At 36.6% G+C, this 27977-nt stretch overlaps 1 protein-coding gene across 2 annotated transcripts; it reads right to left on the bottom strand.

Annotated features, from left to right (window-relative positions):
- Positions 1 to 366: 366 nt before the first annotated feature.
- LOC109105716 (E3 ubiquitin-protein ligase HACE1) lies at positions 367 to 26276 on the bottom strand. 2 transcript variants are annotated; one of them, XM_042740353.1, is made up of 24 exons: positions 25925 to 26276; positions 23424 to 23478; positions 21424 to 21513; positions 21153 to 21257; positions 20903 to 20978; positions 17771 to 17902; positions 17575 to 17657; positions 16143 to 16239; positions 15954 to 16055; positions 15760 to 15866; positions 15524 to 15674; positions 13875 to 14182; positions 11099 to 11167; positions 10694 to 10781; positions 9400 to 9511; positions 9214 to 9311; positions 8446 to 8533; positions 5374 to 5523; positions 3966 to 4162; positions 3095 to 3226; positions 2239 to 2337; positions 1869 to 1939; positions 815 to 928; positions 367 to 611 (listed from the first exon to the last, which is right to left on the bottom strand). In XM_042740353.1, the coding sequence occupies exons 1-24, from the start codon at positions 26013 to 26015 to the stop codon at positions 509 to 511; spliced, it is 2718 nt and encodes a 905-aa protein (XP_042596287.1). In that variant the 5' UTR covers positions 26016 to 26276; the 3' UTR covers positions 367 to 508. The 2 variants fall into 2 exon arrangements, with proteins under 2 accessions (XP_042596287.1, XP_042596288.1); XM_042740354.1 differs by lacking the exons at positions 17575 to 17657; positions 20903 to 20978; positions 21153 to 21257; ... (1 more) ...; positions 23424 to 23478; positions 25925 to 26276 and having other exon boundaries at positions 17771 to 17883.
- Between the last annotated feature and the right edge of the window lie 1701 nt (positions 26277 to 27977).

The following is a 27977-nucleotide window of genomic DNA, read 5'->3' on the forward strand; positions in this document are numbered from 1 at the left end:
GAAGAGCATGTCTAGGTCATATTTCACCAAAAAAAATGGATATATTCAACCTATTTTTATGATGAATTAGATTTTGTGAGAAAAAAATTGTGAGTCAAGTGTGTGTGTGTACATTATATACGAATAAAAGTAATATTTTAAATGATTTTAATAAATAATAATAAAAAACCTGTATAATAGTATTGCATTTGGTGTGATACAGAAAAATGAATATTATGTTTTTGTATTTTGTGTGAGAATTGAATTTTAATACTAATTTGAATGTTTACGCAATGAAATGTGAGAGAAAAAATCCATTTTTGGTGAAAATGAGTATTACAGCAATGAAAATCTAAAGAGAAAAAAATCCTTATTTTGAATTTACGGTGTACTTGTCATAAATTCATTGTGCAAAAAATAAATAAAATATAAAGGCTTTTGATTCAAAGTGTTGAAGAATCCCTGAACTGAGTCATGTGTGCGTCGTGTGTCCACAGAGCAGAATTCTCAGCAAACGCAGAAGCCGGCGTCACGCCATGGTGTATCCGTAACTCCCACAATGCAGTGCAACCAGCAAACGATCACGCAGGACGTCCTTGCTGGGGTATTCTGGGAGTTTCAGCATGTTAATACTAGGAGAAGAGAGAGATCGGTAAGTGATGCTACACTGTGAGAGTTTCATTACACACACTTTTTTTCTATTTGTTAGTCTTTGTCACTCTTCCAATTCTTCATCATTATGTTTTAAAGCAGCTCTGTGTTTACAGCTACGAAATACCAGAAGAGCCACATTGCCCTCTAGTGTTTCTGAACAACACTATCATCTGTCTCTCACCATGTACTAGAGGTAGGCAGTAGGTTTGATGTGTAGGGCACAGCGGCAATAGTAAACTTCTGCAGACCGCTGCCGCCCATCAGAAAAGCAAATCCTCCATGAGGAACTCTTGAACTGTTAGAAGAAAACAGTATTACTTAAAAGAGAGGCACAAATCCCATGTTTTTGGCAGTGACATATTAGACATAACAAATCATTTATTATATAACAAACACTGACACAGCATAAAACATGATCTAGGTTTAAATAAATCAAATGTCCGTATGTACCCCGTACCTTCTTAGCTATCTCTTAGCTACAATAAAATCATTCAACAATGCCATTTAATTATGTGTATGTAATTTTTTTTAAACAAATATATAAAAAAAGTTTTTTTTTTTTTTTTTTACATATTTTCCGAAATCATTTTGTATGTAAACTACATTACATATAAATTAAACCATTACAAAATATGTAACATTCTTTAAACCAACCAATAATTCTGTCTCTCCAATTTCTTATAATAATAATAATAATAATAATAATAATAATATTATATATTATATATATATATATATATATATATATATATATATATATATATATATATATATATATATATATATCTATATATATTTTCTGCCTCTTATTATTTATGGAAGCCTGTTTCCACTGTGAAAAAAAAAAATAAAAAAAAAAAAAAATACAATAACCCTTACTGTGACATACTTGTACCAACTACAATTTTACGAGTTACAAATTGTGACAATTTGGAGTTTGTTTCTTGCAATTCTGACCAAACAGAATCCAAACCGAAGAAACAAACTCTAAATTGTGACTTTTTTTTCATAATTTTTTCAAAATCTCAATTGTGAGAGGGACATAAAAAGTTGAATCTACTATTTTTAATCTATTATTCCATGGCAGAAATTGAATTCAAACCCTATTTTGTACCCTACAAGGGTCATAAAATTATAAATGTTCAGTTACTTTCTGAAAATATTTATACAGCACACCCCAATATTTATACAGCATGAAGTGCCAGAATACAGAATAAGGAAATAACTATGCATACCTTCCTGTAACAAACTGTAGGAGAAGGACTCTTTCTTCTTGAGTGAGGTTTTCAACCACTTCCCAAAACCACTGCAACAAAAACACACACAAGTCTCTAATCATAGCCTGGTAAATACTGGTATACATTTTCATATATAGTTTAATCACCATGATTATAACTAGACCACAGCCATCAGGCAGTTTACTCTCTGCCAAGCTACTGTTGTTATCTCTGACGAACTTTCTGACTAGCTATAGTGGTCTCACCATAAATGTGATAATGTAAACATTTTGAAAGTTTAAAGTATATCTTAAGTATAATTTTAAAGTATATCATCCGTCTCTATGAAACAGCATCATTGTTTTGTGTGTTGTTGCTGATGGGATACCTGTACAACAGGCTCCTGCAGGTCGTAGCCACTGGTGTACTCTGTGTTCTTCTTCCAGTCCATCACATCAATTTCAGGCATGCCTGACAGCAGCAGTTCCTGCTCACACAAACATAAAACATAACATGCCATCAAACACACAAACTGCATATTCTGTCATCATTTACTCTCATGTTCTTTCAAATTTCAAACACTAGAATTACATGCATGTGATAAAATAATTACAATTTATTTTTGGGGTAACGCTGCTGAATCCCAAAACTGCTGTGGCTTTGTGCAAAAACTAACAAAACTTATATTAAGTCTGATATTGTTGTCTGATAATCATTCATTGCAGTTAATGACTGAAATGGCATAGCATATAATTTTAGCCAATGAAAATAATATTTATCAGCATGTAAAAGATTTATCTTGTGAAACAATCCTTGTGAAAGCCTGAGCTTCTGAAAAATTAGTATACTGAAGTATTAACTATTGTTTCGTTCCTCTGTTGTGAATTCTTCATTATTTTGATTATTTTTTATATATATATATAATTTAAGACTTACATTATGATTAGCATGTAACTTGGTTCCAGTTCACTACATAAGTTGTGCAAATGCAAGTTGTAGTATTTTGTTTATGTTGTTGATTAATTTTGTATACACTGCGTATGAGTGAGCATATTAAGCATATTTTACTGGGGTTCAGGGCTTTCATCGTAATCCATACTACAAAATATACTATGGTTGCTGTTGTTGTGTGTGTGTTTCTTCAGTGAGCACAGGAGAGACAAATAGCAAAGAGAAACTCCATGAGAATATAAAGAGATAGAAGCAGGAGTCTCATGCAGAGATGAGAGGAGGAATCTACTGACCAGCTCATATTCATCAAAGAGCTGGATGAGCGAGGGGGGGATGAAAGTGTGAAAGCCCTGCAGGAAGGCATTGATCTGCGGCTGAATCGCTCGGGTCATCCTGAGCTCCGTCACCAGCTGCACATACTCCTCCTGACACACACAGAAACATGACAAATCAGAGAAAAATCCCACCATCATTCACGTCTTCAAAATCATGGACAGCCTGCTTTGTTCTCAGCAGTCTGAGTGACTTAAATAAGGGGAAATATCCCTAATAATAATTACAAAAGGTAAAGTGTAAATGATTTTAAAAAAGATGGAGACACAACTACTAAGTTTTTATTGCTATGAATATTAGCCTATTCGACTCGAAAATAATATAGACAACTAGCTCATTTTACCCTGGTATTCAGTTGATTCCTATTGTTTTGTTTTAGATAGTTTGATTTTGGAGTAATTTAATGTGCAATAATATATTGTGAAATGTTTCAAAAGTTTGAGATTAGTAAGATTTTTTAAAAGTACTACGTCTCTTGTGCTCACCAATGATGTATTTATTTGATTAAATATACAGTAAAACAGTAATATAATAAAAAAAAAAAAAATTACTATTTAAATAAAAATTTTCTATTTAAATATATTTTAAACTGTAACTTATTCCTGTGCTCAAAGCTGTATTGTCAGCATCATTGCTCCAGTCTTCAGAGTCACGTGAACCTTCAGAAATCATTCTAACATGCTGATGTACTAATCAGCTTACATTTATTAACGATGTTGAAAACAATCATGCCTTAAAATTATTTCTATGTAGACAGCTCACTAGTGTTTTAAGTTTATATAACCAAAACAGATAACTGAAACATAAAAAACCCCTTACAGACTATATTACCTTGTTGTCTTGGGTGACCTGAATGGCAGTTCCTCCTGGTTTGAGAGGGACCTCTTCCATAGTTCCAAACACATCTGTTTCTACAGAGAAGGTCAGCTCAAGACCAAGGTCACTGATGTCGTTGTCCAGAATCCACTGCAGATTTTTAGCATACTCTGGGTCAATGGATGACACATCCTGATAGCTCACTGGGATGCCTGCAAAGATCCCACACAAACACACTTTTACATATAGTGCATGTCTCCTGTTAATGACTATGTTTACCAGAATATTGGTTTAATCAAGTTGTGGAGAATGGATTCTGTAGACATGATGTATACAAAAATTCCTGAAATACTTGTGATTAATCTTGTGCTTGTAAACATGCTCAATGAAAATAACAATTTTATGGACTTCACTTAGGGTGCTTTCACACTTTGTTCGATTACTCCCCCTCCCCCTACTGGACTGTGTTCATATTATTTTATTTGGGTCCGAACCGTAGTTAGTTTGCGTGATCAAGCCAGCAGCTGTTTACCCCGTTGCTTTGTAACCATGGCACAGGAGAAGGCAGCATAGCATTGCTCTCTTCACTTTTTACATTTAACCATTGGTTTTGTTTCCAAAGCTTCAGTACATAAAGGCACTTATGTATGTCTTACTAATCTACTGCAAATGCTCTAAAAAACACTGAAGACCAACACAAATGTGACCCTGGACCACAAAACCAGTCGATTTTTGAGATTTATACTCCACCCAAAAGCTGAATAAATAAGCTTTCTATTGATGTATGGTTTATTAGGATAGGACAATATTTGGCCGAGATACAGCTATTTGAAAATCGCCTTTAAAGTTGTCCAAATGAAGTTCTTAGCAATGCATATTACTAATTGAAAATTAAGTTTTGATATATTTACAGTAGGAAATGTACAAAAAATATCTTCATGGATATTACTTAATGTCCTAATGATTTCTGGCATAATAGAAAAATCAATAATTTTGATCCATACAATGTATTTTTGGCTATTGTTACAAATATACCCCAGCGACTTAAGACAGCTCTCTGCTTGCAGTGCGTCAGTTACGCTCATCAGGAAAGTAAGTGAAAAGCACACAAACACATTTTTATCAAATATGTCAGAAATAGCGGTTCAATTCCATGATTTGGACCATGAACCATACCAGAGTTCACAGGACCAAGACTACCTCTTAGGTGGACTCTGGTATAGTTTGCGGGTGCGATGTCATTGGAACCCGGGCGCTAGTGTGAAAGCACCCTATATCAACTATGTGTCTGCACAGGTTCTAATCTGTATGAATGCATGCAAAAAGAAGTATAACAAACAGATTAAATGTAAAAATGTGCTGATACAGAACTATTTACAAGTACATTCTCTGATATAAACACTATGTGAGTGGAGTGGGTTACCCAGTATGTGCTTGTAAAAGGAGCGTGTGAAGTAGATGTTCACCAGCTGTCGATGATAGAGAGCCAGACTCAGGATTTGACCAGCAAATCGGAAGTAGTTTAGATGATCTGGGTTTACAGAGGAATTACTGTTGGGTTGAAACGTGGTACCTGTACAAGAATTTGAGAGAGAGAGAGAGAAAAATCCAAACATTGACATTCAAAACAAATAGAAAACTGTAAACAAAGCACGTTGTATCTGAGAAGAGAAGGGAATGTTATCTATTTGTGCATAAATGACAAAGAAGATGTTTTATCTAAAGGCATAGTCCCACTAGCCAGTTTCTTTGCTGATTTTCAGTCATAAGCTTCATTTACATAGTCAAGAGTTCAGAGGCAACGTCTACATCTCTCAGCGGGAGGACATTAATGGCTCGTACGACTCCCTGCTGAGCTCATGGCCCTGCAGACCCTCAGCCAACATCATGCTTCCCCTTGGCAGTGACCAATGAGCTTCTTCACACACTAAAAAATTAAAAAGCCATTGTCTGGCTCAAATCTGATCCAGTTTTTTTTCCTTCTGCAAGCGCTAGGTCTCACATGCCAAAAGCAGACTGGTGGCCTCCCCTGCACTTCTGTTTTTATAGAAGGCATTTTTCCCCATTAAATCTGTGCGTATAATTTGTATTGTAATGGTAGAGTCACATTTACTTTTGTACAGTGACTTGAAATGACAGAACTCCATGCTGCTGTTATAGCCCTTCCAAAACCAAACAAGCCTGCGGAAGACCCCAAATCCTACCGACCCATCTCACTGCTCTGTGTTCCATTTAAAACCCTGGAGAGGCTGATCTATAATCGTATCGAGCCAATAGTGGACCCTCAAACTCCCACGGGAACAAGCTGGCTTCCGGCAGCGGTCGGTCGGTCAAAACGGGTTGACCAGGTGACACTGCTCACCCAAGACATTGAGGACAGCTTTCAGGAAAAACAGAAGGCTGGAGTAGTGCTGCTTGATCTTACAGCCGCTTACGATACCGTTTGGCACCGCGGACTCCACCTAAAGCTACTAAAGATCATTCCCGACCGGCACATGGTGAAGTTCATCATTGAGATGGTGACGAACCGCAGCTTCACCTTAAAGACAAGTGACGGTCAATACAGCAGGCTTAGAAGGCTGAGGAATGGTGTTCCGCAGGGATCTGTCCTTGCACCGATGTTATTCAATATCTACATCCATGACTTACCGGAAACAACATCCCGGAAATATGGTTACGCTGACGACCTGGCCATTATGATGAGACAACAAACATGGGAGCAGATACAGGCCAGCCTAAACCAGGACATGGACACCTTGGCAGCCTACCTGCGTGAGTGGCGTTTACAGCTCAGCATCGGCAAGACAGTTGTAGCAGCTTACCAACCTGAACAACAGTGAGGCCAGACGGGAACTGGACATATTCGTTAATAACAAGCGTCTTGAGTTCCAGCAAGCCCCACGGTACCTTGGCGTACGCCTGGATAGATCTCTAACATTCAAACACACACTTGAAGAAGTGACGGCCAAAGTGTCATCAAGGGTGGCAATAATTCGACGTCTCGCTGGTACTAGCTGGGGTGCAACTGCCAAGGTGCTTCGAATATCAACAGTAGCTCTCGTCTTCTCCACAGCTGAATACTGTGCCCCAGCCTGGTGCAGAAGTCCACACGCCAGGAAAGTCGACACTGCCATAAACACCGCCCTTCGGACTATAACTGGCTGCCTGAATTCTACCCCTGTCTACCATCTGCCAACACTAGCAGGAATTGCCCCGGCCGGCCTCCGACGAGAGGCTGCTACCCTCGCTCTTGCAAGGAAAGCCCAAAGATGCAACTGGCATATCCTGCACAATACCACCACAACAGCACTGCCTCCTCATAGACTAAAGTCCCGCCACCCGTACAACAAGGCGGCACAAGACCTGCTCAGGTCCATCCCTGAGGACCTGTCTACAGAGGAATGGCTTGCGGCAGTTTGGAAGCAGGAGTGGGAGTCAGCAGGACCCTCACGAATCCACCGTTACATCTTTGACCCTGGAGGCGGTCTTGAAGGAGAGGATCTGCCACGTCGGCAATGGACTCTGCTAAACCGCCTGCGAACTGGGGTGGGACGTTACAAAGCATCGATGAGGAAGTGGGGCCTGGAGGACAGAGCAGTGTGTGAGTGTGGGGAGCCAGAGCAGACCGCTGAGCACATAATCACCACCTGTCCACTGTATAAACCACCTTCGGAGGCCGGCCTCTTCGACGTGGGACCTGAGATGAGAACGTGGCTGAGTTCTACTGAGCTGGACATTTGATGACGACACACGAAAGAAGAAGAAGAAGACAGAACTCCATGTTGGAGTGAACGGTTTTCCCCACGCAGATTTGAAAGTTTTTTCCCACGCAGATTTCAGATTAGGTTCAAAGTTGGTTTAATTTGTTTGCTTCTACAGTACAGTATGTGAACACTTAAAAAACAAAGCGACTTTAAAGGGCCAAACACATTTACATTGTTCGGCAGATTTTCATGGAGAAATCTAGTCATCTCAATACGAATCCCTGAGCTCAGAAATGTTGCATAATACGGTTTCTACATTGGACGCATCAGTTGTACCACACTGCAGCAGCTAAAGGCTGTCTACACTAGATCGTTGCAAGTCATTTGAACTTTGTCAGTACAGCATAAATAGAACAAGGCATCAGTTTACTGTCGGGATTTGTCACACTGCATCCAGTGTAAACAGCATCAATGACTGTAATGAGTTCTATTGTATTTTGCTGCGTCCAGTGTAGACACTGTAAGTATGAAATATTTATAAAGAGGTTTATGTTTCATTTGTTAGCTTGTTTTAGTTTTGACTTGTGAGTTTTTGTGACACTACAATAGCTAGACAATAGACATTTTTTTTTTTTGTCTGTGTGCGACCACAACTTAACTGTCACTCCTTTTCCATATTAATTGATGAGTGTGACATATCACCAACAGAAGAGAGCGATATTACAGAGAAAAAAAAAAAAAAAAGCTGATAGGTGCAGCACCCCGACTCGTATTGTACATAAGATTTTTACCATCAGCTGATTGTGTAAACAGTGCATAGTCCGGGTTGATGATCTCACTGGACAGAATGTCAAACCACTCTCTGACCACCCCCTGGCCCTGAGAAAAGGACAGAATAAAGTTATTCATGCCATTAATCCTAGATCTACTCCATTATAGCAAAATCCAAGCAAACATACTTTAAAACCCAGTAAAATAGCTAACATATGCATAATATGCGGCTACCTAAAGTATTTTAAGCATCACAAGCTGCCTTCTAAGATACCTCATTTTGGTCAGATGGTAGCCGAATATTCTAACATTTTATTGTTTTTTTGTTTTATATTATTTGTTTTTTTTGATTAGTAGAGTTTTATTAAATTTGTGTAATTCTGTATGGCAGATTTTAATAAAACACACCTGCCTCTTACAGACCCCTTTGACATTTCCATAATTCTCAAGAACTGTTTGGTAAACTTCTATAGTGGTGAATAAGAGACTATGACAAATATGATTTTTGATCTCCTATTTATTCCAAAAGCAAGAAAAAGAAAAGAAAAAAAGTGTGTTCTAAAGATGAAATTTGTGTATCAAAGATAAACGAAGGTCTTATGGGTTTGGAATGTTATGAAAGTGGGTAATTAATGCATTTTTAGGTGATCTATCCCTTTAACTGTGGTAGAATCAATGTAATGAATGGTCTCTTTTGGCTTGTTGTTTCACATCATTTCTCTTCTGACAGGGTTACATGATTTACGAGATCTGAGATGAAGAGATTCTCAGAAGACATGTACACTTACCATTCCCTCTTCACCGTGAAACCGCACTGCAATGCCTTGTTTGAGTTTCTCATTGGAGGACTTGGACACAACCTCGCAGCTGCTTCGGAATATTGAGTCTGAAATACAATGATAAAACATTTATGAAGGAGGTGAAGCCTGAAAGATGAAGGAACTTTTGAACAGATAATGAAGAAATTCTTCTACCTCTGTGAACAAGAAGAATATCATTTTCATTAACTGGCCGGTGCACCATATCCGAGTCTGGCTGTCCAGCCAGAAGATGTTCATAAAACCACTCACACCTGTCCTTAAATGGCTGAGGAAGAGAGGAAAACAAAAACCTATTCACTATACCCTGTTGCACTTGCATCCTAGATGAATCCTTAGGCCAGAAACATATTTCACACACGGATGCAAACACAGCCCTGAATACTGAATACAACTTCAGTAGGTCAAACTAGATATTATATGAGCCATTTTCTTTTATGAGGTTTGCAATTTATATCATATTAGCCTGGGCACAGTTTTTACACACTCATTTGTGTGATTTCCATCAAAATTAAATTTATACAATTATAAACATATTATTATAAAAAAAAAAAAAAAAAAAAAAACACCAGGGTTAAAAACAAACTCTAAACTAAAATGTCACTCACTAGATCCTAGCTAGCAATGATGTCAATATTATTAATAATATTAATATAAAAATATTTTTGTAATAGGTGGAAATCATCTGGCAACAGAGCTAGGCAAAAACTACGTGGGTCGATATTTAATTTTAAAAATTATATTTGGACAATGTTACTCAGTAATCCTATTAGCATATCTACAGACACCCTAATTTGAGAGATTCTGTGAGTTTTATCAAATGAAGGATAAATTACTCAAATAAAAACTACACTAGGGTTGAAATTAATATTATTTTTATGAATATTATTTTATAATAATATTTATTTTTGTAATAGATGGAAAATCATCTAGCAACAGAGCCCTGCATAAAAAGCTGGGACACAGCAAGTATATTTTTGACAATTAAGTTTACTTTAATTATTTATTTATTTTTACACTAAAAATGTATACGCAGCTGTATTCATATATTAAAATCACATAGCAGTGTCATAATTTGAACTGATAATACACTGAGAAGATAAGATATGGGACAGCACCAGCATCACCATTTTAAGAAGAGAGATACAGACATTTGTTGTATTAAAATTAACTGAAATTCACATTTTCATGTAATGGTAATCTTTAGTTTATCAAACATACAGTATCTATGCCTCTAATGCCATTAGATGAAACATTATGAAGGCAAATATTTTATTCTTGAGAGTAACATGCATTAAATAGGCTCGAATTTGATTTCATCGTAACTCCAACAGTTTTTCAGGCCCTTTGGGAGCTGAGGAGCCCTGATGAAGTCCAAATCAGGGACAGGATCTCATTAGCAAATTGTACATCAACTCCAAGAGCTATTTCAGTCTCTCGTCATGCTTACCTGTCCTTTAATAATATGCATGAAGCGAGACATGAGCTCAGGACATTCCAGCAGGAAGTGGAAGTGGTTGAAGATGATTTTGGGATTCCTGGGAACAGTAAATGAGCGAGAGTGAGAAAGTGTTTTATAAGTACAGTATAGGCCTAAACATGTTTATGTGCGCACATACAAACACTCCACTAGCCCAAAACTTAAGGTTAAAAGAAAGGTTTACCTAAAAAATAAAACTTTATTATTTACCCATCCTCATGTCATTCCAAACTCGTGGATGTTTAATATTATTTTTAAGAAATTTTGAATTGATTTTAATGCAACCCTATCATAATGCAACTAGAATTGGTATTTAGTTAGTATGTGAGAATGGTCGCAAGCTTCTGTAGAGGAGTAGAAATGCCCTTTACTTACCTCGTCACAAAACACTTGAGCACTTCATCGTGTTTACAGACAAACTCGATGAATCGAGGGGAGGTCATGCTAGATATCAGAGAAGAAAAAAGAAAATGTAATAAGAGTGTGCAGGGTCTCAGACTTGCCGATGAGAGTCTATAAATTATACATTAATTAAAGAGTGATTTAATGGTGTAATAACATTATCATTAGAGAGGCAGTGAGGTCGGGGTGAAGAGACATTATGAACACTCACGCTGAATGAGCTCATGAGCACACGTCTATTAAAACACACATCTTGGTTCTCCCGTACTTCCCATGAACTTTATAGAAGTCACATTCCACACTTCTGTAGCTTTTAGCTCCACTTATGAAGTTCACATGCTTTTATCAACGCGGCCTACAGTGCATTCAAGCTATTCATTTTGTCACCATATGTGTTCCCGCTGGCAATCAAACCCATGTCCTCAGCAACGCCAGCACCATGGTCGAGATTTCTGAACAAGCTGTTCTCTGAAGTTTAGTTTCTAAAATTGTCTGTGTGAAGTGCAAAGAAACTTTGGTCACACTTTATTTGAAGGTTCAGTTCTCACTATTAACTAAGACTTTTGCCAAAGTAACCTCCTAATTACTGCTTATTAATAATTAGTAAGATAGTTAAGTTTAAGTATGGTCATGCAGAATATGTGCATTATAAGTGGTAGTAATATGCATGTGTAGGGTATCAGAGCGAATCAGACATATTAAGATTCGATCGGATTGGTGTTGGAATAACCCAAAGAGCCAAATTCCACAAAGAGGCCCAGGACAACAAGACAACGTCATAAATCTGTCCACGATACCCTGGCGCCATGAGTATGAAGCACGTCCACCAGCAGCTCACAGCATTAAAAGAATGAACACTGATTATCACTGATAATTCCAACTCAGGAAGGAGTTTGTCAAATCTGGGGCAAGTAACCAAGATAAATGGTCAAAGAGAAGTACAGCATGACCATCACATGTAAATCAATGGTAGAAAGGTGGTTTTCCCCACGCAGGACAAGAACCAGACTGAGATTCCTTATTAAGAGACCTTTTAGCTTCTTTGTTCCTCACAGAACACATTCTCACGTTCACACAGAATTGCACAGAAACTGCCTTTCCATGTATATATGCACCTAAATTATGCTAAAAGGACTTATGAGCAACTAATCATTTCTATGCATTTCTACTCTATATTATGTATATAACCCACACATTTGACTATCATGTCGTAATCACTTATTGTCTATGTATTTTGAATAACTGTTGAATAGTTAATAGGTTTATATTCATGTTGGGGATGTATGAGTTTGAATTTTCATGCTTTCAGTACTTCACGAGTTCACATTTACAGATAATGAACAGAGTAAAGGTTTTGCATATTTGGCGTGCCTTTCCGGGAGAGGGCTCCGCGCTCAATAATTAGCCTCGAGCCCGGGGTACTCCCCCTGTCCAGGGAGAGGGGTTTGAGCTCGGCTTTTAGACCGGACCCAGAGCGCTCCCCCCGAGTGCTCCTCTCCCTGTGCTGGGGTAGGAACGGGCTGAAGGTGAGGAGTCGGGGTGGTGGAGGGATGCTGAAAGACTAGAGATAATGAAGGTAAGGCTGCTTTGATCTTTTTTATTGTTTATATGTTTTGTTTATTGTGTTGATGGTGTAATTACTGATGATGGACTGGCCGTGTTAATTATCTGCGCATGCTCCTCCCGAAATTTGTTAATAAAACATCACTTTGTTAAATGTATTATATTCTTGTTATAAAAATCATACCCAAATTATACTTTGCAAGAGTGGGAAAATTCAAACCATGTGACTGATTAGATAACATGCTGATTTATGTATTGGGAGGAGAAACATAGCAACACCCTGAGCTAAGACAATGTCTAATTGGTCAAGACACCATTTGGGATGTGTCCAACATCCCAGTTTATAAACTCAAGACACCATCAAATTATGCTTTTAGGTCATTGCTTTTTGCATTAGGGCTTTTAGCCATGCTTTTTGCTTCAAGCTGAACTGGTGAATTTAATATACATTTTAGCCTCACTGAGGAACTCAATGCGAGGGTTACTTAAATGACTGATGGTTTTCAGGTCTATGCAATTGCACATTTTGCGATAAACTTGGGATTTCACATTTTAACTCTTAAACTAATTCTTTCCTCACTTTTTATCTTTCTGCAACTTGTGTGAATGTAGGAGTGCATATGTTTATGTGTTAGATTAGTTTACATGTCTTAGATTTATCCAATAAAGCCTTATTTATATTGAAAAGAAAAGTATCTTGTGTTTTGTGCTTACAAGTTAATGTCTTAAACTGCCGATCTTGCAACTGTGCTAATAAATAGTTTTCACTATCCATTAAGGCTGTCAAAAAAAAATATGAATTTCGAATATTCATCAAATTTAAAATAAAAATCCACATTCAAATGCAAAAATGTTGCATTTTGAATTGTAGATGTGCATTAAGAAAGCAGCCTTATCAGTGGCGCACAAGATGCGATGCCGATGTAGCTAGGTGTCATTGCATTTTAATGTCTTTGTTAACCTATCCAGTTGAAGCCAATAGATGCGGTGCTGCTACGTTGTTAATTAAAAATATTGCGGGAAAAGAGAACATCAATGTGGCCTCAGGAAATTATTTCTAAATTATTCCCTTTGAGCTTAATTGACCTGTTTCCCTTACACATGTTAATAAGCAACTAGTTAATAGTAAGAATTGATCCCTATACTGAAGTGTTACCGAAACGTTTAAGTTTGAGGTCAGTCTTACCCGTGTGGCATCTGACAGGAACAGCACATGTAGAAGGCCTGGATCACAGCGCTCAGGCGATTGGCTATCATAGAGATGACATCCTGACCATCGGCGTAGCCCTCCGGCGTCTTCATCACTGACTTGGCGTCCAGCAACAGAGGGGAATTCTCACTGGAAACAGAAGAGTCAACCTCCTGCTTTTTCAGGAAGAGTGATGCAATGTCATTTCCTGAGGATGAGGTTGTTGCGTCTGTGCTCTCTTTATCCAGCTCAGTGGAGATGAGGACCAGCCATTCATCAAGAGAGTGCCACAACAGCTCCAGAGGCTAGACAGCAACACGAGAGAACATCACTTCAACACAGATGTGCTGTAAAAGACCAGAGCAGGCTGTGCTTTGTGAGACAGCTTTGGTATTTCCAATTGCGAGAGACTATTCCATTCTTCAGCAGCCTGCATGCTCATCTGTGCAGTGTTTGACACTAGGGTGACGTAATATATTGATATTTAGAAATACACTCTCTAGTCTATGATATTGTAAATATCTGTCTGCCTTTATTGGACTTATTTGAATCCTTGTGTCATGACTTTCCACAAATCAATTATTATAGTCTCATGAACGTTTAGTAAATACAGACGTTGTTTCAACTAAGCATTTTTTGCCTTTCAGAAAGTAAACTCCTTTTCGCAATATAAGTTAAATAAAACACTTTTCATAATCGCATTAGCTATTGTGTTTAACTGCATTTGGAAAAAACATTTCTGGCCAATTTCAAACAACAGGTAGCATGTGTGTATGTATGTTTTCTTTTCATTTATTTTCCATAATTTCTAATAATTAAAGTTTGAATTTATGTAAAATTAAAAAAAAAAAAAAAAAAAAAAAAAAAAAAAAAGACTCACCAAAAATGTTTACTTTTATTTATTTATTTTATTTTATTTATTTCTTTTTAAAGCATCTTTGCTGACACTGTTATATCCTTGCAAACAATCTTTTGATAATACTTTGTTAGTGGCAAAATATGTCCATTATAGACCACCCTAAAGACCATCATAAATCATAATTTTAAACATGTTTAAAGTTCATATTTTTATGATGGATTTTCAGATTTTAATATTAAGTGTAATTTCTGGGTCTGGGATAAGAATAAATCAATTAAATCTATACATAAAATACATTTAAAATGTAGCTAAATAAATGATGGAAGTCAAAAAAAGTTTTTAATATCACGATCATTAAACAAATAATAATGATAAAATATGGTAGGTTTAATAATGAACAGTGGAACATGGAACATAATTTTATACACATCTGTGTTTTAAGCTTTCAGTCTATGGTGCTCGATCTGTCACATTGTTTTTTGGTCAATTTTTTCTAGTATTTTTAATAATTTTTTGTTATTATTATTACATCAGTTTCTTTAATTATTTAAACATTTATAATTAACATTTAAGTAGGGCTGTGCAATTAACCGAATTCGATTGTCGTGCGCATCTCGTCAGTAAAGACGGTCCTGTGATTAGTTATACATCACCATCACCTGCTTTCAGATGGAGCGGCTTTCACTACACAGAGCAGTAGTTCACTGACAATTACTGACGAGATGCGCACGACAATCAAATGTGATTAATTGCACAGCCCTGCATTTAAGTAAGAATTAACACTGACCTTAAAAACCTGGTTACGTGGTGTCTTGTTTCCGTTGTAAACCATGTCATTCCCATTGTTTGGGGAGGACGGTCCAAGACAGAACACATGACAGAAGATCCGGACAATTCGGAGCAAACTCTTTGTTTGGACCTCAAAGTTACTGGACAAACTAATGGAGACAGAATGAGAACTAGATTTGCGTAAAGTTCTACATAATACAATTTCTCAAGAAAGATGGATATCCTGAGACACACCTAAGCAGTTTATGTCCGTTTGTTGTGGCCACCTCAGCCAAGCTGGTCAACATCCTTTGATAGCTGGAGTCACTCTGCTGTGAAACATATTCTAGAACCTGTCTTAGCTTTAAAAAAAAAAAAAATTCAACATGTAAAAAGTCACTCATGTACATAAACTAATCAAGAAACATATATAAGAAAAAGAGGCGTACCATGCTCTCTTTAATATCATCATTCTGAGTCATCTGTATCAGTGTCTGAAACAGTCTGCTATGGTGCTGAATGAGAATTTCACATGTTTCGCCATAACCACCCTAAAAGTAGTTACACATGAGCTTTAGTATCCTGCATATGAGTAACTGAGTGAGTGAGTGAATATAATGTAGGTGTGTTGCATTCACCTGCACACACAGGTCAAGTGGTGAAACCCCATTCTTGTCTGGCAAATACTTGGCTCCCCTGAGGAGCAGTATCTGTGCGGTGTCCCTCTGACCATGACTGCAAAACAATGATAAAAGCTTGTAAACTGCATGCATATCAATATCTTCCATCCATGTGTGAACAAGTTTAGATCCCACTTCTGAGTGCACGTAAACAAAGAAGTCTTGAATGAGTGAAATTCAAGATTCTAAGTAAATAACAGATTTTCGTTTGATCCTCACACAAAGCCTTCCAAATGTCCTGGATCAAGTTCAAGGCCCAGCTTAAGGTCCTTCCCAATCCCTTCTGTTGCTTCCCGCCTCTCTCCACCATTACTATTAACGCAAAAGTGCTAAACTAAAATGACTTGGATGTAGCACACATCTTGCATTTAAAGACCAATATTATTGAAAAACCATACAGTCCTCAGCAACAGTGAAATTAAAACACGTTTTAGGCTTAATATTAAGAAATGTGCATTGTGTGCAAGTAGTACTCCAAATAAAGTTTCATTATAATTGCTGTATCAGTAAGTCTTGTGTGATATGTCACTTAAAAAATGTTAAATATATTACGTTTTAACTGTGGTAGTTTTGTCTTATTTTAATCTATGGGCACTCCTAGTTTCTGCAAATTAAAACAAGTCACTAAAACAATAATCATTTATTTTCAAGATTCCAGAAGTTTTTAGAGCTTGATGTTTTTCAGTGATTCCACTTTTATAACCAATACATTTACATGACTTTTCTAGCTATTCTAGTCATCCGGAACAAATGTGTATGGTTGATTTACAACACATAAGCATCACAAAAATTGGTATGGAATTAGAAGAGTCAGAACAGGCCCAGATTCCATGTTTTAAAAGCCTTTCAAGCGTATGTTTAATTACTCTTTAATTATCTGTTGTGAGGCATGTTAGTGTTGATCACATCATCATCAGCCTCGAGTGGACTGATATCAGTGGCAAAATGTAATCAAAACAAGAGACGGATGGAGTGCTGTTGCTCAGCAACCGAGCTCATGTGAGTGTATCCAAAGCTGCATACTCAGAATACCAACAGTGGCACGTCTTCATCAGGCTGCATTCTTATTAGCCTGTCCTTACAGCAAAGAAACTTGAATTCCTTTATTCTCATCAAAGCTGTGTGTTAAAAGGTTATACTCTAAAAAATAAATAAATAAATTAAATATCTGTACAACCCCCCGATTATTCTAATTATGTTTCTTGTGTAGTCAGAAAGCGTCTAGATTCAGTCACTGAATGGAAGTTAATTTTCTTAATGGACCAAATTCTAATTGTTGACCACACATTTCCAATTCAGGCCGGAGTGAAATAAACAGTAATCATGCTAAACATTGTGTGTTTGTGTTGGCAGCTGGTAGTGCTGGGGTTGATGATGGTTAACTGCTCACCTGCAGGCGAAATAGAGAGGAGTGGCTCCAGAGACATTGGGCCTGTTGATGTCCGCTCCGCTGTCCAGAAGACACTGCACTGTCTGTGAGAAACAAAAACATCACATGAACCTTAACAAAACTACTAAAAAAAGAAAATCCTTTTTGAACTACAAATTGTAAGTGTTCAAGCTGTGAAGACAGAGAGATTTCGTACAGTCTTGTGTCCATTCTGGCAGGCCACATGTAACGCTGTCTGGCCCATGGCATCCTCCACGTCCACATTAGACACATGCTGCACCAGGTCATGAAGTAGCTCTGTCCTTCCATTCACTGCCAGCCAATGAATCTAGTAAAAAATACTATATATAAATATACATTCAGAGTAATAAACATTTGCACACATATCACACTATATATATATATATATATTAGGGGTGTAACGATACATGTATTTGTATTGAACCATTCAGTATGAGGCTTTCGGTTCGGTATGCATTACAAACCAAATGATTCGTTGGAGTAATCCTGTTACATTCGGGGGAAAAAAAGAGCTTAAAGTGTGTGAAATATAATGTATTCCAGGTTATGACGGTGAGGTAGTTCGTTAGTTTTCTCCCTCTTTTCCTCGCTTTTCTTCGCTTTTAAATAGCTTGTAAATGCTTGTCCGCATTTCACTTTCAAACTAGTGGCATTTCAGCATCAATTGATTGAATTGACAACAACAAAACAGTACGACAAACTCACTTACATTAATCATAGAAGGTTTCATTTATTAACAAAATGAATACAAACACACCATGCTACAGGCCTAATATAAAATAACAAATAACTTACACAAAGTTTAAATATAAAACATTGAAAATCAGCAAACATGGTTGAATCAAATAAATAAAAAAATTAGGAAAGCACCGATATGAAAATTTTGGCCGATACCGATAACCGATAATTCTTTATATATGAAAACCGATATGTTGGCCGATAAATCTAAATCCACATTTTTACATCATTTTTGAGAGCACCATTAAATCACCATTAAAAGGCATTATCACTTCAACATAAATCAAACATAAAGCAGCCTTACAAATAAATGAAATAATGCTTAAATAATGGAAACAAGTTACAGGACAACATTACTTATGTGTAAAAAATTACTTATGTGCGGATCAGGGGGGCCCAACGATTAGACGATGGAGTGTGTTGGAAGACGATAATCATGTAAGGACTATAGCCAGAGATATTGTCAAAACCATTAAATATTGTCATTATTAAGAGTATTTGGCATTTCCAATTAATGTAGGCCTGTTATTTTCAGGTTATTATTATTAGGTTACTTTTATTATTAAATTAATATTACAATTAATTTGCTTCGCAACAATTTCATAACACATCACCACATAACTGACACGCTGTGACTCACAGCCTATGAGGAAAATAAAAAATTTGGCTATTAGCTTAGGCTACTCCTCACTGAAAAAGTTTTTAAAAATGTATTTTAAAACAGGTCTATTATAGCCTACAATGAATTGTAGGCCTATAAATAAAGTTGTTACAGTTCAGTAACACTTTATCAATGAAACAAAAGAGCAGCTTTATTTTATGACTTTCAAAAACAACCTGTTCAACACGAAATATGTTTCATCTCATTTTTTTCACTATGTTTGGGCCACAAGAGAAACATTAAAGAAATAAATTAAAACAGTTATATATACCACATATAAAGAGATTCGTTAATGCGTGCGTCGTCAGATGCCGAAACCGCTGTCAGTTTTTACTTTCACTATCATGGTAAAAGACGTTCACTGGTATAAGTTTAACTTACACAAAGTTTGCACGTTGCTTGTATGATAACCACTGGCTCGCCTTGCAATGCACCCGCGCTACAACCCCGAATAGTCAGATGTGTTGTGGACACCCCTGGCTCTTCCTGTAACAATGCGCTGAAACACGGCAAATAAACCCTTTTTTTTCTTTTTCTGTGACTAAGCAACTAATAAACTTTTGGTCAACCAAGCCTCTTCTGGTCGACTAACGGTTATATATACATTGTTTTAATGTAAATTAAATAAGTTTAAGTTTAAATTAGGTTTAAATTCATGCATCTGATGGTCTAGGCTACTGTTCAACGGTGTTTGGAAAAGGTTCTTTTAGAAGTAATACATTATAATTTTGCATTATTTCCTAAAAAAAAAAAAAAAAAAAACTAATTATGTTACTTAGTTTCTTTTTTATGGAATGTAATGTGTTTCTTTATTTTATAGTTATTTTTAATTCTGTGCAGGGCTTTCTTGTTTGTTTTTGATATAAAACTTATTATTTTACAAATGTAAAAGCATTTGAAAAAAAAAAGCACTTTATCAACTGAAGTGAAATGAATAAGGCCTCAGGCTGAAGGAAATGTAAATGCATGTCTATACAGTAGAGGGCGCTGCTCAAAAAAATTGCATAAAGAAAGAAAATGAAGCAGGAGAAAAAAGTTCATCAACATTAGCAATAAGAAAAATGAAACACAAGTGTGTCATTTTTGCTTAGTATGGCTGAACTGGATAATAGAAGGTCAGTATAGCAAAGACACTGGTTAATAAAATGGGATTAAATAGAAAAGTGATATTTGGCCTTTTTAACATATTTAATTTTCCAGGTTTGTATAATATTCTGAGTTTGCATTTGACTGTTTTTATTCATTTTGAAGAATACTGAATCTGTTTTGTGCAGTGAGATGAGTAAATGCAAGTTCATATTTAGTCTAGAACTACAGTAGCATCATGTTCACACAGTGCACACAATGCCTGTGCACTTCCTCCCGATTTCTCTCAACATGGCAACACCAGAGCTGTCAGTCAAGACATGCGAAACAAAGTACCTGGCGTTACTTATTTGAAAAAAGTAAATCAGGTATTTCATTCTAAATTAATAGTGTTACTTTACTTGTAACTTAAAAAAAGTAATCTGATTACGTAACTTGCGTTACTTGCAATGCATTACCCTCAACACTCCTGCACAAATGCTTAAAATTAGTTTAATTAGACTAATTTAGTTTATACCTTCATAAGAGTTTCTTTATTAAATGTATTACTAAATATTGATAAAAATCATTGTTTTAAAAGTGGGTGAGTAGAAGTGAATAAACAGTAGGCTTCCAGCATACATATGCATAGGAAAAACGGTTTAAAGATAAATGCAATTGGCAACTTTATTTCTATTGTGTTATTTCAGTTTTGATCACTTTACTATTACTTATAAATGTAATATTCATAACTATGAAAATGTTAAATAGTAATGTTATTATTAAAATTATTCTTGTTGCTGTGTGTCTGTCTCAAATGTGCAGTTTTATCATCATACTCACAGCAGTGAGACCTTCATTATTGCAGATATTAACATCAGCATTGTACTCTAACAGTCTGCCCATACACTTCTTCTGTCTGTGAAAACAGAAGACAACATGGGGAAAATGTTAATGGGACTCAACAAAAATGCATCTTTTGCAAGCAATACACACAAAGGCTTGAGGGATAAAGACTTAAAGGATAAATGTGTTTTGTTATGCTTCCAGCAGGTGGCAGTACTGCACAGAGTTTATAAAACCCTCCGTTTACCCATTTCTTGCAGCCAGATGCAGAGGTGTGCAGCCGGAGATATCCTGATAGTTTGGATTCGCTCCACGCTTCAACAGCAGGACGAGACACTCTACCGATCCACAGCTGAAACAACAACAAAAAACATACAGAGAGCATATTTATTTTGTGTCATCAGAATAATTATATATCACTTTATTAAGAGTTTTGGATATTTAACAAAAATAAATAAATAAACACTAGTCAATGCATGAAAATATGGTAATTTTGTGAGAATGTGAAAAGAACTTACTTGGCAGCAATGTGTAGAAGGCTTCTTTTAACACGTCCAAAGGCATAGTTGACATCAAACTTTGAGTTTAAAAGCAATTCAGAAACTGACCTATGAGCAAAAAATAAATAAAAAAGTTACATTAAACTATGTGGCCAAAGAGATGGAAGTTTAAAGGAGACGACTGCCACCCAAAGAGGATGTTAAAGGGTTAGTTCACCCAAATATTAAAATTATGTCATTAATGACTCACCCTCATGTCGTTCCAAACCCGTGAGACCTCCGTTCTTCTTCGGAACACAGTATAAGATATTTTAGATTTAGTCCGAGGGCTTTCTGTCCCTCCATTGAGAATGTATGTACGGTATACTGTCCACGTCCAGAAAGGTAATAAAAACATCTTCAAAGTAGTCCATGTGACATCAGAGGGTCCGTTAGAATTTTTTGAAGCATCGAAAATACATTTTGGTCCAAAAATATCAAAAACTACGACTTTATTCAGCATTGACTTCTCTCCCGGGTCTGTTATGAGCGCGTTCACAGCACATCCGGTTCGCGAACGAATCACTCGATGTAACCGGATATTCTTGAACCAGTTCACCAAATCGAACTGAATCGTTTGAAAGGGTTCGCGTCAACAATAAGCATTAATCCACAAATGACTTAAGCTGTTAACTTTTTTAACATGGCTGACACTCACTCTGAGTTCAAATAAACCAATATCCCGGAGTAATTCATTTACTCAAACAGTACACTGACTGAACCGAGCCAGATAACGAACGAAACATTGACTCGTTCTCGAGTCAAGAACCGGTTGCGTAGGTTTTCGGATCACCGGTAGTGATGGGAAGTTCTGTTCTTCTCCGTGAACCGGTTCTTTCGGACAGTTTGATTCAATAAACCGGTTGCCGAAAACGGTTCACCAGTTCTTTTGCGCTCGACGTAATGACTTCATTGGCGATGATTGCCCTTGATTCAAGCCTTCGGTTTACCCGCGCTCATAACATTAGCACAGAATCAGTTCAGAATCAATCACCAAAAGAACCAGTTCGGTTCAGACGCGCTGTGTGTCAGTCTGAATCACGCATGCGCAGTATCATCAGCTCCTCGGTTCTCGAACCGGACGCGTCCGACAGAAACGGTTCTTGGCTCGAGAACGTGTTAGTTTTTCGTTCGTTATCTGTCTCGGCTCGGTGTTCATCTTCAGTTCTCTCTTCACAGCAGTTCAGTCAGTGTACTGTTTGAGTAAATGAATTACTCCGGGATATTGGTTTATTTGAACTCAGAGGGAGTGTCACCCATGTTAAAAAAGTTAACAGCTTAAGTCATTTGTGGATTAATGCTTATTGTTGACGCGAATCGTTTCAAACGATTCAGTTCGATTTGGTGAACTGGTTCAAGAATATCCGGTTACATCGAGTGATTCGTTCGCGAACCGGATGTGCTGTGAACGCGCTCATAACAGACCCGGGAGAGAAGTCAATGCTGAATAAAGTCGTAGTTTTTGATATTTTTGGACCAAAATGTATTTTCGATGCTTCAAAAAATTCTAACGGACCCTCTGATGTCACATGGACTACTTTGAAGATGTTTTTATTACCTTTCTGGACGTGGACAGTATACCGTACATACATTCTCAATGGAGGGACAGAAAGCTCTCGGACTAAATCTAAAATATCTTAAACTGTGTTCCGAAGATGAACGGAGGTCTCACGGGTTTGGAACGACATGAGGGTGAGTCATTAATGACATAATTTTGATTTTTGGGTGAACTATCCCTTTAAGCTTTGACATCCTCTTCTTTAGCTCCCATTAAATACATAGCAGTTAATCACTGAGCATGTCATACATATTGTACTGGAAATAGCAGAGGTTTGTATTGAGGAAGCTGCAGGAGTGGGTGGCATTATTTTAGGTTTGTTTAGACAGGAAATAAAGTTATTGTGTTTCTGTTTGTCATGGTCTTTGTGAGGTCATTAATTGTGTCCCAGTTGCATTCAAAGCATAACAGTGACACTTACCTGTGTTGGTCAGCCATGACCATGGGCATGAGGGTGTACACAGCTGTTTCACTGTCTACAAGAAAAAAGAAAAAAAAAAAATCAAATATATTTTCTGTAACAACTTGCAAACAGCTTTGGTTAATGGACGATCGTATTTTAAATGTAAAATACATCAGGGTAGTATATGCTGGATGAAATTAAATGACAGTTTTACAATAAAGAGAATAAACTGAGAATCACTTAAGAGAACTAAGTCAAGAGTCAGGAGAGGCATTTGACAATTAAGCATCGTTATTATGTCAACCAATGATAATTATATTTTTCTAACTTTTTTTTTCAGAAATACCTCATATATTCATTAAGAAAAAATAAATAATCTTACACACACACACACATATATGTGTGTGTATTTGTGTGTGTGTGTGTGTAGCCTTGCGAAAGTATTCATACCCCTTCCTTTTTTCACATTTTATTATGTTGCTGCCTTGTTAAGCTGCTTTAAATTTGTTTTTATTTTTTCCACATCAATCTACACCCCATACACAATATTGACAAAGCAAAAACAGAACTGATACAACTTTGAGAATTAATACAAAATTAAAAAAAAAAACAACACTTAAGTAAGTACACTGCATAAGTATTCATACCATTAACTAAATATTTCCCTGAAGCACTTTTACAGCCTCAAGTCTTTTTTTGTTTGAGCTTTGCTCATCAGCATTTTGCAATTATGTGCTATTCTTCTCCTCACCTCTTCACCTCTCAAGCTCTGTCAGGTGGGATGGGGCAGACGCACATTTTCAGGTTTCTCCAGAAATATTTGTTTGGGTTCAAGCCCAATATGGGGCTGGGTCACTCAAGCAATTCACAGAGTGGTCCATAAGCCACTCTTGCTTTGTGCTTAGGGTCACTGTCCTGTTAGAAGGTAAACCGTCCGGCCAGTCTGAGGTTCTAAATGCTCTGGACTGGGTTTTCATTAATGCTCTCTCAATATTTTAGTGCACTGAAGAGAGGATTGAGTCTTGCCACACCGGAGTGGAGTTGCAGTGGTGTTTGTCCTTCTGTAGATTTCTCCTGTCTCCACATATGATCATGGAGCTCACCTAGAGTGTCCATCAGGTTCTTGGTCACCACACCAACCAAAGCCCTTCTCCATCAATTAGTCAGTTTGTCCAGGAGGCCAGCTCTAGGAAGAGTCCTGGTTGTTTCAAATGTGTTCCATTAAGGGCAACAGAGACTACATGCTTCTGTAAACCTTCAATGAAGCAGATTTTTATTTTATTTTTTTTCTGAACTCTTCCCCAGATGTGTGGCTTGACACAAACCTGTTTCTGAACTCTACAGGCAGTTATTTTGACCTCAGGGCTTGATTTTTGCTATGATATGCATTATCAGCTGTTAGACCTTTCATTAAAATGTGTGTGCCTTTCCAAATCATACCCATTCAATTGAAATCACCACAGGTTAACTTCACTCAAAGTGTAATAACATCTAAAAGCAAAATGCCCCTGAGCTAAATTTCAACTGTCCCAGATAAGGGTATGAATACTTATGCAATGGAATCATTTAGGTTTATTTTTTTATATATACATTTGCAATGATGTTAAAAACCTTTTTTGCTTTACCATTACGGTGTGTGGAGTATAGATTGATGTGGAAAAAAAGTAATTTAAAGTAGTTTAGCATAAGGCAGCAACATAAACCGTAAAAAAAATAATAATAATAATAAAATGAATACTTTCGCAAGACGCTGTATACATATATTGAACATTATTATTACCCAACATTATTATAAACTGTAATAAGAATAAAGACCTACATTTATCAGATAATCAGAATATGTTACACATAATAAAGGAAACAATTCTTAGTGGTAGCCTAAAATAATAGCAGACAGCAGCTGCATTAATGTTTCATTTCTTTTCTATATAAGCATTTAGATGCTCGTGACAATATCTAGTTTGTTCAGTTGGTGTTTTCTCTAGCATTAAGACATGAAACATCTTTTCCAGCACCGCGCAGCTCCTCTGATGCTGATCATTCTGGTTTAGCGTCTAATCTAACGTGTGCGCGCTCCCGCGCGAACATTTGCTGAACAGCGACCCCTGGTCACAGTTTTCGCTAGGTCACCGAATTTCGCCACAACACCGGTATTTTGACTAATAATGCTACCTACCGACGAATCATGCTACCAAAAATATATTTGCATTGTTTTAAGGGTAAGTTTGGGGTAAGGGTAGGTGTGGACAGGTATGTTTAGGGTAGGGGTAGGTATGAACATTTAAAAAAGACTCAAACCACATGAATAAGATGCTGGTAACACAATCTGATAGGTAGCATTTTTCGCTATCGATTTGTGCTGCCTATGTTTTTAATGGGAGGCAGCACAATCTGAGCGGGTAGCACAAATCGTCAGAACACCGGAAGCCGAGATGATTACAACGTATCAAGGGTCTCCTTGACAACTTCAGTAGTCCTCAAAAATAAGAATGTTTGTATTGTATCGCGTGACGTCTCACCTTCTGGGAGTTCCACAGTCCTCGCGCGACGCAGGGAGCGCGTCAGTCGATTCAGCTGTACATTCAAATGCTCCATCGCTCGTTCCATCATATGAGATGTCCAGCAAAAAAAAAAAAAAAAAAAAAATCAGCGCATGAAACACGTATTCCTTCTCACTTTCTCTCTCTCTGAAAAGCCCAAGCCTCGACCTCTTCCATCTGCTGTTGGCTGCTGCGCTGTGTTCACAACTCATTCCACCGCACAATATCACTCCATCGCTCTCTGATTCATTTTGGGAAAATATTTCCTCATGGTGTCTTTCTTCCTGTTTTCATTGCAATGCAGTATGGGAAATGTAGTCTTGGTCCATGACTTGACGCCATCCAATAAATTGGTGGTCATGACCTTTAAACAATTCAAAGTGTATTTTAATTTCTTTCTGGCCTAATTGTTATAAATTATTTCATATTTGCAACTAAAATGTATTTAAATTCTAACGGGGAAATGTTTTAACTAGCATATTCATTACAAAAAGAAAATAATTATGCACATGAACACTTCCATTATTCCCAGAGATTTTGACTACTTAAAGAAGATTATCTCAAAATAAGTTGCTTAACAATATTAGCTTGGTGTTGTAAAATAAGTCAATAGGCAAGGCAAGATTATATATATAACCCACTGCATACACAATTCAAAGTGCTTTCATAAAAAAGTAAAATAACCATAAAAAACAACAATAAAACAAATAAAAATTGATTTAAAATAAATTTAAAACAGTTAAAAATAGAAAATGATTATATATGAAATACAGTGCAATCAGTTCAGACGTAGCACAGTGCTCATTCAAGAAATGCACAGCTAAACAGGTGAGTTTTGAGTCTGGATTTAAATATGGCTAATGTTTTAGCAAAGAGTATAGAAGCCAAGAGGCGAAACTCAATAGAACGCTCCATAGCAACAGTTGCCCCCATGACGTGACGGCGCGGCCGCCATTATGGACTGAAAACTGAAGCAAAACGCCAAGAAATAATGGGGAGTCAATGGCACTGAAAAAACTTAACATAACAAAAACTTAACATAACTTAATTTTTTCTGGCCGTCATATCTAAATATGAAAACAATTTAAAATACATTAATGAGAATGACCGACGTTAAATGACAGAAAATATACGTCTATGTGTCGGTTATGCATGGCCTAATTACCCTTAGGAAAATAGTATTTTGGGACAAAATATTACTATAGAAGTACTATAAGACTACTATAGAAAATACTATAGTGGCTCTAGGATATTATACAGGTATTACAGAACATAACATACGTCTGTGATGTTCTGTAATACCTCTATAATATTTTTAAGCTGCTATAGTATTTCTATAGTAGTCTTATCGTACTTCTGTAGTATGTCCCAAATTACTACAGGCCTAGTATTCCTATAAGATTACTATAATATTTTGTCCCAAAATACTATAAGATTCCTATAGTACTTTTTCATAAGGGGATGTCCCCCACCGAATCGGCTTCATTAGCCTACCACTTAAGGTTTGCAAAGATACAATTATAAAATTACTGCAAACCTTTAATCTATCAATATTTATGTTCTATTATGCATTTTTCCTTGTTATATGAATAACAGAAATTCATGAAATAATATATATAGGCAGACACACAGTAATAAGATTTATTCAAATGTTGATTTTGGACATTAGTGAACATCACCATATATATGATTTGGAAAAATAAATAAATAAATAAATAAATAAATAAAATTATAAATTAGCATTTCTAAAGACAGTTCATCTTTTACATAGAATTTCACAAAAATATTAACAACTTGTTTTTCAACATCTTCAGTGAAAGTGCACACAGTTAACGTTTCAATGGCAAGAACAAAAACAATAAACAATCTGTGAATGTACACATACAGACGGAAAGGTACAAAAAAAAAGATGTGCAATCTAGCAAGTGCACACATGAACTATAAACAGTACTAAAATGGAAGTGGTGCCATAAGATCTCAGTAATTAATCAGACACCACCATCTATTGTGTGTGCATTTGTGTATGAGAAGT

The sequence above is a fragment of the Cyprinus carpio genome, chromosome B16, assembly GCF_018340385.1.
Source record: "Cyprinus carpio isolate SPL01 chromosome B16, ASM1834038v1, whole genome shotgun sequence".
NCBI classification, from domain to species: Eukaryota; Metazoa; Chordata; class Actinopteri; order Cypriniformes; family Cyprinidae; genus Cyprinus; species Cyprinus carpio.

What these genes read in the sequence shown, in the direction of transcription:
- LOC109105716 (XM_042740353.1), bottom strand. Translation starts at nt 26,015, where the DNA reads ATGATGGAACGAGCGATGGAGCATTTGAATGTACAGCTGAATCGACTG. An exon ending in GTCATGGCTGACCAACACAG is followed by an intron (nt 21,514 to 23,423) that starts GTAAGTGTCACT and finishes TTTTGCTCATAG; the next exon opens with GTCAGTTTCTGAATTGCTTT. An exon ending in GCCAGAATGGACACAAGACT is followed by an intron (nt 17,658 to 17,770) that starts GTACGAAATCTC and finishes TGTTTCTCACAG; the next exon opens with ACAGTGCAGTGTCTTCTGGA.